Here is a 12,249-nt window from a genome sequence, read left to right on the forward strand (position 1 = left end):
ATGTAGAACTAAGAACAGATATAGTCCTTGGTTCACTCCAGACTTGACTGCCCTTGACCAGCACAAAAACATCCTGTGGCATACTGCATTAGCATCGAATTGCCCCCGCGATATGCAACTTTTCAGGGAAATCAGGAACTAATATACAGTCAGTTAGGAAAGCTAAGCCTAGCTTTGCAAACAGAAATTTGCATCCTGCAGCACTAATCTGAAAAAGTTTTGGGACACCGTAAAGTCCATGGAGAATAAGAGCACCTCTTCCCAGCTGCTTACTGCGCTGAGGCTAGGAAACACGGTCATCACCGATAAATCTACGATAATCGATCATTTCAATAACCATTTTTCTACGGCTGGCCATGCTTTTCACCTGGCTACCCCTACCCCGGCCAACAGCTCTGCACCCACCGCAGCAACTTGCCCAACTTGTTCAATCTCTCTTTCGTATCGTATGAGATTCCCATAGATTGGAAAGCTGCCGCGGTCATCCACATCTTCAAAGGGGGAGACACTCTAGACCCAAACTGTTATAGACCAATATCCATCCTGCCCTGCTTTTCCAGCCTTCGAAGTTAACAAACAGATCACCGACCATTTCGAATCCCACCATTTCTCCACTCTGCAATCTGGTTTCCGAGCTGGTCATGGGTGCACCTCAGCCACACTCAAGGTCCTAAACTATATCATAACTGCCACCTCCAAACAAGTTTCAATGCCATGCAACTCTCCTTCCGTGGCCTCCAACTGCTCTTAAATGCTAGTAAAACTAAATGCATGCTATTCAACCGATTGCTGCCCGCACCTGGCCGCCCGCCCTCCTGCCTAGCATCACAACGTTGGATGGTTCTGACAGAATATGTGGACAACTACAAATAGCTAGGTGTCTGGTTAGACTGTAAACTTCCAGACTCACATTTAGCATCTCCAATCCAAAATGAAATCTAGGATCGGCTTCCTATTTCGCAACAAAGCCATCTTCACGCATGCTGCCAAACATACCCTTGTAAAACTGACTATCCAACCGATCCTTGACTTCGGCGATGTCATTTACAAAATAGCCTCCAACACTCTACTCAGCCAATTGGATGCAGTCTATCACAGTGCCATCCGTTTTGTCACCAAAGCCCCATATACTACCCACCACTGCGACCTGTATGCTCTCGTTGGCTGGGCCTCGCTTCATATTCGTCACCAAACCCACACTGCGGGTCATCTATAAGTCTTTGCTAGGTAAAGCCCCGCCTTATCTCAGCTCACTGGTCACCATAGCTACACCCACCCATAGCACACGCTCCAGCAGGTTATTTCACTGGTCATCCCCAAAGCCAACACACCCTCCTTTGACCTCCTTTACCTCCAGTTCTCTGCTGCCAATGACTGGAACGAATTGCAAAAATCACTGAAGCTGAAGTCTTATCTCCCTCTCTAACTTTAAGCATCAGCTGTCTGAGCAGCTTACCGATCACTGTACCTGTACACAGCCCGTCTGTAAATAGCACAACAAACTACCTCATCCCCATATTGTAATTTATTTTTTTGCTCTTTTTAACCCCAGTATCTCTAATTGCGTATCATCATCATCATCTGCACATCTATCACTCCAGTGTTTAATTGCTAAAATGTCATTATTTCACCACTATGACCTATTTATTGCCTTACCCTCCCTAATCTTACTACATTTGCACAGACTGTACATAGATTTTTCTATTGTGTTACTGACTGTACGTTTGCTTAACCCATGTGTAACTCTGTGTAACTCTGTGTTGTTGTCTCACTGCTTTGTTCTATCTTGGCCAGGTCGCAGTTGTAAACGAGAACTTGTTCTTAACTGGCCTACCTGGTTAAATAAAGGTGAAATAAAATAAAATAAAATATTTTTTTAAATGTACTTTTTACTCCATACATTTTCCCTGACACCCAAAAGTATGGGTGGTTAGCAGGACAGGAAAGTTGGCAAATTCACGCACTTACAGTGGCTTGCGAAAGTATTCACCCACCTTGGCATTTCCCCTATTTCGTTGCCTTACAACCTGGAAATAAAATAGATTTTTGTGTTGGGGGGGGGGTATCATTTGTATCACAACATGCCTACCACTTTCAAGACACTAAATATTTTTTAAGACCAAGAAATAAAACAAAAAAAACAGAAAACTTGAGCATGCATAACTATTCACCCTCCCAAAGTCAATACTTTGCAGCAATTACAGCTGCAAGTCTCTTGGGGTATGTCTCTATAAGCTTGGCATATCTAGCCACTGGGATTTTTTGCCCATTCTTCAAGGCAAAACTGCTCCAGCTCCTACAAGTTGGATGGGTTCGCTGGTATACAGCAGTCTTTAAGTCATACCACAGATTCTCAATTGGATCGAGGTCTGGGCTTTGACTAGACCATTCCAAGACATTTAAATGTTTCCCCTTAAACCACTCGAGGGTTTCTTTAGCAGTATGTTTTGGGTCATTGTCCTGCTGGAAGGTGAACCTCTGTCCCAGTCTCAAATCTCTGGAAGACTGAAACAGGTTTCCCTCAAGAATTTCCCTGTATTTAGGGCCATCCATCATTCCTTCAATTCTGACCAGTTTCCCAGTCCCTGCCGATGAAACACATCCCCACAGCCTGATGCTGGGATGGTGTTCTCGGGGTGATGAGAGATGCTGGGTTTGCGCCAGACATAGCATTTTCCTTGATGGCCAAAAAGCTACATTTTAGTCTCATCTGGCCAGAGTACCTTCTTCCATATGTTTGGGGAGTCTCCCACATGCCTAATGGCGAACACCAAAAGTGTTTGCTTATTTTTTTCTTTAAGCAATGGCTTTTTTCTGGCCACTCTTCCATAAAGCACAGCTCTGTGGAGTGTACTTAAAGTGGTTCAATTGACAGATACTCCAATCTCCGCTATGGAGCTTTACAGCTCCTTCAGGGTTATCTTTGGTCTCTTTGTTGCCTCTCTGATTAATGCCCTCCTTGCCTGGTCCGTGAGTTTTGGTTGGCAGCCCTCTCTTGGCAGGTTTGTTGTGGTGCCATATTCTTTCCATTTTATGATAATGGATTTAATGGTGCTCCGTGGGATGTTCAAAGTTTTTGATATTTTTTTATAACCCAACCCTGATCTGTACTTCTCCACAACTTTGTCCATGACCTGTTTGGAGAGCTCCTTGGTCTTCATGGTACCGCTTGTTGGTGATGCCCCTTGCTTAGCGGTGTTGCAGACTCTGGGCCCTTTCAGAACAGGTGTATAAATACTAAGATCATGCGACACTTAATTAAATAATGTCTACCTGTGTGCAATCTAAATATGTGACCTCTGAAGGTAATTGGTTGCACCAGATCTTATTTAGGGGCTTCATTGCAAAGGGGGTGAATACATATGCACGCACCACTTTTCTTATTTTTCTATTTTTCATTTCACTTCACCAATTTGGACTATTTTGTGTATGTCCATTACATAAAATCCAAATAAAAATCCATTTACATTACAGGTTGTAATGCAACAAAATAGGTTAAAATGCCAAGGGGGATGAACACTTTTGCAAGGCATTCTATAAAAAGAACATCCCTATTCATCCCTACTACCTCTGATCTGGCAGACTCACTACACTTTATGTCTGAGTGTTGGCGTGTGACCCTGGCTATCCGTCAATAAAAACAAAACAAGAAAATGGTGCCTTCTGGTTTGCTTAATATAAGGAATTTGAACTGATTTTTACTTTGATACTTAAGTATATTTTAGCAATTACATTTACTCTTTGATTTACTTTTGATAATTATATTTAAAACCAAATACTTTTAATCAAGTAGTATTTTACTGGGTGACTTTCATTTTTACTTGAGTCATTTTCTATCAAGGTACTTTTTCCACCACTGAACATGATTTCTTACATAAGGCAATGCAAACCAATAACATTTGGTGACAAATAGAAACAACTACATGCCCAAACAACCTGTTAATCTATTTGTCCCTTGAACTTTGAACACCAGGTTCTAGAGTTTTGGGTTGGCTTGGAGGGAATTCTGGGGGCTGAATAATGAAATGACCTTATCTGTGCTCTGTAAACATTTCTGGGACTGTTAGCACAACACAAGGTTGAGATCTGAACTTGAATGTGTTTTGAGCTAGAACAGAGGATAGACAAAATGGCAGTTTTCCTAAAATGGCCTTATAAATAAGAATCTAACAGTGCTTGAGCCTGCGTGTTGCTAGTAATGTCCACCAGAGAGCACTATAGAGAACACAATGGAGAGTTAGACATCTCTGATTGGTGACAAAACGAAGGACTGTAAGATACAGAGTCAAGAGCCTTCAGTGTAGAATTTGAAACAAATTCCCAGATATTTTGATGTTTTGACTTTCTCTATTGAATGTCCTTCCAAGGTAATTAAATGGTTTTCAGAGTGTTTAATATTGGAAAATACCATGCATTTTGTTTTAGAGGAATTCCGAACAAGATTAAATCATACAAATTCTGTTAAACGACATTAAAAGCTGTTTGATTCTTTTCAAAAAGTTGAAGTCAAACTGCTGCCAGCTGAATAGAGAACAGTGTCATCTACATGAAAATAATCTGTCTCAATAGTCTCCCATAGAGAATAAATAGAAGGGGACCTAAAATGTATCCTTGAGGCACACCCGAGCACAACTCTACAATGTCCGACATACAACCACCTGCCTTAACACACTGGGTTCAATATGACAGGTAGTTCACAAACCACTCTAGAGCATGAACAGTAATCTGAATACACTCCAATCTCTACACCAAGACAGTACCGGCCACAGTGTAGAACGCCTTTGGCAAGTCTATGAATACAGATATAAAATGCAGTTTCTTATCCAAAGCAGAGTGAATATCATTCAAAACCTTCAAAGTTGTTGTGACAGTTCTGCGGCTAAACCTGAAATCTGATTGCATACCACTCACAATATTATTTTCCTGAAGGTAGACCTTAAGCTGCTTATTGACTAGGGACTTCAATACCTTTGCCAGAACAGACTATTTAGATATGGGCCAATAGTTATTCAATAGAGTGGGATCGCCTCCTTTCAAATGAGGTAGGACAAATGCTGATTTCCACAACTTAGAGATTTAATTACATTCTAGGGTGAGGTTAAAGATGCATGTTAAGGGGGGGGGGGGGGGGGGGGGGGGCAACGTTTGCTCAGAGGTAACTATGTGATACACAGCTTGGCTGTTTGGGCATAACTGAAAGTGTATTGATTTGCTGAATGAACTTTCTAAAAGCTTATTGCTATGTAGACAGAGAGGAATCTACCATGCTCTCTATGGAATGTATAATAATCAAGATCAATAAATTAATCCTCTGGGTAATTCATCTTTGCAAATGTGTAGGACGCAACACACTTCTCAATGAGTGTTGGGGGATAATGATGTTATAAGGCATCACCTTGATGTACTTGAGAAGAGGTAACAATGAACACGTTTTGGAGGGCACACACATTATAGTCTTATCAGATAATAAAAGGTAAAGCTTTAGAAAGAGAAATCTTGCGGCTTAAAAGTGAGGCCACTGGTAACACCCCTGAGTGCCAATGGTAACACCACTGAGTTCCACTGGTAACACCACTGAGTTCCACTGGTAACACCACTGCGTGCCACTGGTAACACCACTGAGTGCCACTGGTAACACCACTGAGTGCCACTGGTAACACCACTGAGTGCCACTGGTAACACCACTGAGTGCCACTGGTAACACCACTGAGTGCCACTGGTAACACCACTGAGTGCCACTGGTAACACCACTGAGTGCCACTGGTAACACCACTGAGTGCCACTGGTAACACCACTGAGTGCCACTGGTAACACCACTGAGTGCCACTGATAACACCACTGAGTACCACTGATAACACCACTGAGTGCCACTGGTAACACCACTGAGTGCCACTGGTAACACCACTGAGTGCCACTGATAACACCACTGAGTGCCACTGATAACACCACTGAGTACCACTGATAACACCACTGAGTACCACTGATAACACCACTGAGTACCACTGATAACACCAGAATGTCGTCTCAAGAACTTCAACTGGACTAAAAGGTATTTTAAATCATCTAAATAGTCAGACAGGGCCAGTGAATTGTAAAGAATAAGGAGAAGACTGACATTTGGGCTTTTCTTCTGAGCAACACTAGGCTACACTACGCCAAACATTAGGAACATCTTCCTAACATTGAGTTGCACCACCCCTTTTGGCCTCAGAACAGACTCAATTTGTCAGGGCATGGACTCTAAAAGGTGTCGAAAGTGTTCCACAGAGATGATGGCCCATGTTGACTCCAATGCTTCCCACAGTTGTGTCAAGTTGGCTGGATGTCCTTTGGGTGGTGGACTATTCTTGATACACACAGGAAACTGTTGAGCATGAAAAAAAAACAGCAGAGCTGCAGTTCTGGACACAAACCGGTACATGTGACACCTACTAACATACCCTGTTCAAAGGCACTTAAATAATGTCTTGCCCATTCACCCTCTGAATGGCACGCATACACAATCCATGTCTCAATTGTCTCATGGAATAAAAATCTTTCTTTAACCTGTCTCCTACCCTTCAGCCACACTGATTGAAGTGGATTTAACAAGATACATCAATTAAAGGATCATTTTTGGAGCAGACCTATAATTGTTTGGGACCAAACATGAATACATCTTCTATCTACTACACATTTTAATGTGATTGAAAATCTAAGATGACAATAATGACCTTTGTGAAGAGAAAGATGAGTGACTCTTCAAAGTGTACTGGAAACCTTAAATCTGGAATCCACATTAGAGGAAACAGTACTACGGTTGGCCCAGTACATTTGTTATTGTTTTTGTTTTGTTTATGAAACGGGAGGAGCATTCAACAATGTGCAAAAAAAGACATATTCAGCTGTTCTATTGCGCATGCAATGATGTGCAATGATTTCAATGGAACAAATGATATTGTTTGAAGTCATTTCTTTGTTGAAATATCGCAAACGGACGTGGCAGTTTCACCATTACTGACTCCAGCTTTAAGGGGAGGCAGCAGCGCTACATTGTATCTTCAGGGGTAACTTTACCTCTCTAACTTCATATACTATTATTTTTCAAATGAAAGCCCCTGTGAAAATTGTCAGACAAGACTGCATTCTTCCCAACATCAAAACAGATTGATATATGGCAGGAAGTTGATAATCAAAAGCTTAGGAGTGTATGGGACAGAACTTGAGGGTACAATTAATGAACAGTAAACCTGAGGAGTGGTTCTGAGCCACTTTAGGGCAACATAAGGGCGCAGCTGGATTATAATCAGGTTCTAAAAAGGACACCTTACTATAAATCATTATTTTGTTAGGTTACAAGCTTAGTCTAAAATGGATTAAATTGTCCCCCCCCCCCCCCCCCCCCCCCATCAATCTACACACAATACCCCATAATGACAAACAAAAACAGGGTTGTCAATTTTTTTCTCTCTAATTTATTACAAATTCAAAACTGAAATATCACATTTACATAAGTATTCAGACACTTTACTTAGTACTTTGTACTTTGTTGAAGCACCTTTGGCAGCGATTACAGCCTCGAGTCTTCTTGGGTAGGATGCTACAAGCTTGGCACACCTGTATTTGGGGAGTTTCTCCCATTCTTCTCTTCAGATCCTCTCAAGCTCTGTCAGGTTGGATGGGAAGTGTCACTGCACAGCTATTTTCAGCTCTCTCCAGAGATGTTCGATCGGGTTCAAGTCTAGGCTTTGGCTGGGCCACTCAAGGACATTCAGAGACTTGTCCCAAAGCCACTGCTGCGTTGTCTTGGCTGTGTGCTTAGGGTCGTTATCCAGTTGAAAGGTGAACCTTCGCCCCAGTCTGAGGTCCTGAGCACTCTGGATCAGGTTTTCATCAAGGATCTCTCTGTACTTTAATCCGTTCATCTTTCCCTCAATCCTGACTAGTCTCTGCCGCTGAAAAACATCTCCAGAGGATGCTGCTGTCACCATCATGCTTCACCGTAGGGATGGTGCCAGGTTTCCTCCAGACGTGATGCTTAGCATTCAGGCCAAAGAGTTCAATCTTGAATTCATCAGACCAGATAATCTTGTTTCTCATGGTCTGAGAGTCATTTAGGTGACTTTTGGAAAACTCCAAGCGGGCTGTCATGTGCCTTTTACTGAGGAGTGGCTTCCGTCTGGCCACTCTACCACAAAGGCCTGATTGGTGGAGTGCTGCAGAGATGTTTGTCCCTCTGGAAGGTTCTTCCATCTCCACAGAGGAACTCTGGAGCTCTGTCAGAGTGACCATCGTGTTCTTGGTCACCTCCCTGACCAAGGCCCTCCTCCCACGATTGCTCAGTTTGGCCGGGCAGTCAGCTCTAGGAAGAGTCTTGGTGGTTCCAAACTTCTTCCATTTAAGAATGATGGAGGCCACTGTGTTTCTAAATACCTGTTTTTGCTTTGTCATTATGGGATATTGTGTTTATATTGATGGTGATTGATGTATTTCTTATCCATTTTAGAATAAGGCTGTAACATAACAAAACGTGGGAAAAGTCAATGGGTCTGAAGACTTTCCGAATGCACTGTATTGAGAAGGTTATCCTTGCCCAGCCACCTGCACAGGCCAACAGACAGAAGGCACAGACAGGAAGCTATCATATTTTGGCTAAAGGTTAGCTAACTTCACCATAGAAGTCTGGCATAGACCAGGATGATGCCAAATTGTAAAAATGATTTCTGCGACACAACACAATAATTACCAATATTTGCATCCAAAAACAAGAGAGGGAGTTGTTTGAAGACAAGGTAGCATGGTTTCAGAGGAGATTGAGTGAGTGGGAGGTATAAATACGCTCTATGCCTCTGCATCTGCAAAGGTATGATGAGATGAGAATAGCAACTGTATGTTTGGCAGTAGAAAGGGCTAAGACACTGCACACACACATTTATCTGTGTGTGTGTGTGTGTGTGTGTGTGTGTGTGTTCATTCTCTGATATGATTTCAGAAACAAAAATGCACCGAGCACCAGTGTTAACTAGCTAGCTACTATTTAGGATTCATGGGAATATTGGCGGTTAGCTGTGCAGCACAGAGCTGATATGGCTAGCCAGTGAAGAATTGAGATGTGTCTCTAGTCTATCACCCTTACCCCATCCACTGCCTTTAAATGATTCAAATGTAAAGTACCATCCAGATTTCAGACCTTACAGAGTTTGAAGAAGTTACGAGAGAAAGAACAGAAAAGGACAGCAATGTTATCTAGCTGAACAAAGAGACATCTATGGAGTTCGATAACAAAGAGCTGCAGACAGTTTTAGAATGGGTGGCAAGTAATAAGCTAGTCCTAAATATAATCAACAGCGAAAAGCATTGTATTTGGGACAAATCATTTGCTAACCCTGAAACCTCAAGTAAATATTGTAATGAATAATCTGGCAATCGAGGAGCTAGAGTAGACTAAACTGCTTGGTGTAACCCTAGATTGTAAACTGACATGGTCAAAACATATTGATGCAAAGGAAGCTAAGATGGGGAGAGGTCTGTCTGTGATAAAGCACTGCTCTGAAGTCCTACAGGCCCTTGTTTGATCACACTTGACCATATAACTGGGTAGTAGTCCAAGTGCCACTAAGGACATAGGGAAATTACAGTTGTCCCAGAACCGAGCAGCACCGCTGGCCTTTAATACTGGCTCAAAGTAGAGCGATTGACTGCATCACTACTTGTCTTTGTGAGAGGTATTGACATGTTGAATGCACCGAACTGTCTGTTCAAACAGCTAACACACAGCTCAGACACCCATACATACCCCACAAGACATGCCACAAGCGGTCTCTTCACAGTTCCTATATCCAGAACAGATGCTGGAAAACGCATACAGCCATACTACATACAGCCATGATCACATGAAACTCTCTTCCACATCAAGTAACTCAAGTGAGCAGTAAAATCAAATTTAAAAAACATAAAACCTCAAGGTAGAACACGGATACACACACACACACACACGCACTCTCTCCACACACACACACAGCAATATTGTAGTATTGTAGTTTAATACAGTAATAATGTTTTGTATGATATATTGTTTTATTTATTATGTAGGCTGTTGTGTTTTTATGTAATTGTTTTAATCCTGCCTTGGCAGCAGCTAATGAGGATCCTAATAAATACTAAATAGCCTATTATTTATTTGTAAAGTCTAATCCTTTTTAAGCTTGCTGAATATTCCAGTTGAGAATGCAAATAGCCAGCAAGCCTGGAGTATTCATTACAACAGGAGAAAACTATCACCCTGACAACAGACTTTGACCTTTCTCTTGAGTCTTGATAACCGGAATGTTCAGCGAGTGTTGGGCACAACCTCTGAAGAGATAGATACAGTACATCTGGAGACTCCCCACACTGGCTGATCTTTGAAGGATCCAGCACAAATCGAAAGACTATTAGCAAGATGTTCCTTTGACTTCCAATTTCATTCCGGCAGCTACAGAGAAAGAGTTTGTGTCAAGCACTTATTTAGTTCAGGTATTATTTCACCTCTGGTTAAGTCTATGATACAGAAACACACAATAATATTGAAAAGAAGTTCAATTAACACTATCTGATGGGAAATTGGGGACGTATGTACTGTAGACTAATCTCCAGACAGACAGACAGAATTTCATCCCTTCATCAATCAAACACTCATACTGAAATGTGATTGTGTTCATGAGATTTTCTGCTGAACCTACTCAGCACACATGTTGATCCCATCCAGGAACATATTATCAGTGCCGACACATTACGAAAAATATCCATTCAAAAACTACCCAGAGGTCTTAAAACCTAAATCAGAATCACTGCTAGCTAGCCAGAGCCGTCTGCACGGTTTTCACCTGAACAAATAGGCAAAATCACAGGCTTCGTAATGCATTTGGGGGGGGTGTTGCTTACTAGTGCATATGCGTCACACACATTTTTTTCTAGCAGCCCAGGTGGGAAAATGGAAGAAACAAATAAATGTATATTGCATTGCCATCTACAAGGGCTGTATATTACATTTTAATTAGAAGAATGTAACCAAATTTAACTTGCAAGACGGTCTTTAAGGTCAGAGAGCGATTGCCATGGGTCTTGAAGCATTTTCACACTGATATCCTGTTGTCTATAAGCAACAAATCAAGGATGGTTCTTTATTGATCTTGACAAGTATACAATATACAGGATGCTCACTCATATTTTCGACATTAAAAACCCATCAAATATTCAAACAGAAGTTCCAAAGTTTTGCCTATATACACAATGACTCCGCCATGAGCCACGGCCCTTACTCACCCACCACCAACAAAAACCCTCAAGTTATACATAAATATCTCATTTGTCTACAATGGTCCATGCAAATGTTAACTGATGAGGATGTTGCATGTCTTAAAAGTGAACATTGACATCAATGACCAGCAACATATTAACATCAGGTTGGGTAAGATTGTGTTTCTTTTTTGTCCTTTTTTTTTTAACAGAAATTAGAAAAGCTTCAGTAATTATTCTCATGGCATTGTATACAACTCAACATGCAGACTACTGTGAGAAAAACATGTATGCACTCACTACTGTAAGTTGCGGTGGATAAGAGAATCTGCTAAATGACTCAAATGTAAACTGTAAAGACAGACGAAAGCTTGAATAGCTCCCGATGTCTGCATGACAAGATATTAGCTAATGTTAGGTGAAATAAATACATCTATTAAGCTATAAAATGAGAAAAGGATCAGACCCAGCCCTCACTGTCAGCAAACATCTGTAGATTATCCTGACCATGTCTTGAATAAACGGTGCAGTTTCTTAAAATGTATTTTAAATAGTTTATTAACATATTTGTCTACGATTTATGAATAACCAATACACTAGTAAAACATTCCATACCTGCTCTTCTTGCTTTTGAGTCGCATTTGGCTCCTTGGGAGTAGTCATGATAACTAACTACACAGCGTAGAGATCACAGCTGTCAAGTCCTGAACAGACAGGTGCGGAGTGCTGCGAACCGTACCGTGCTTTACATTTCAATGCAGAGAGAGAGCGAGAGAGAGAGAGAGAGAGAAAAGAGAGAGAAAAGAGAGAGAGAGAGAGCGCTCAACTTCACACCAATCCCCGAGATGTCACACGGACGGACGCCTTTTCTTGTTTTGACAAGGACTATAATTTGGTAAAGCAATCATCGCTGCAGCTGACTGCATATGGCACTGGCAGTTGCTTCAGCACAGAGAAAGTGACATTTGGTGGGTGGTCGAGCAATTCAGCTTT

General features: G+C 41.6%; 1 protein-coding gene across 3 annotated transcripts in view; it reads right to left on the bottom strand.

The window, feature by feature from the left end:
• LOC110530968 (dipeptidyl aminopeptidase-like protein 6) overlaps positions 1-12,249 on the bottom strand; it is a 121,011-nt gene that overhangs the window by 58,867 nt on the left and 49,895 nt on the right. Inside the window, exon 1 of one of the 3 annotated variants that reach the window (XM_036986028.1) lies at positions 11,872-11,987. The exons of the other annotated variants lie outside the window; for them this stretch is intronic. Within the exon in view, the coding sequence (XP_036841923.1) occupies positions 11,872-11,919 (48 nt within the window). The 5' untranslated portion in view covers positions 11,920-11,987. Of the gene's footprint in view, positions 1-11,871; positions 11,988-12,249 lie in introns of those variants that run through there. 3 annotated transcript variants of the gene reach the window in all.

This window comes from Oncorhynchus mykiss, chromosome 8 (genome assembly GCF_013265735.2).
Source record: "Oncorhynchus mykiss isolate Arlee chromosome 8, USDA_OmykA_1.1, whole genome shotgun sequence".
In the NCBI taxonomy this organism is placed as follows: domain Eukaryota; kingdom Metazoa; phylum Chordata; class Actinopteri; order Salmoniformes; family Salmonidae; genus Oncorhynchus; species Oncorhynchus mykiss.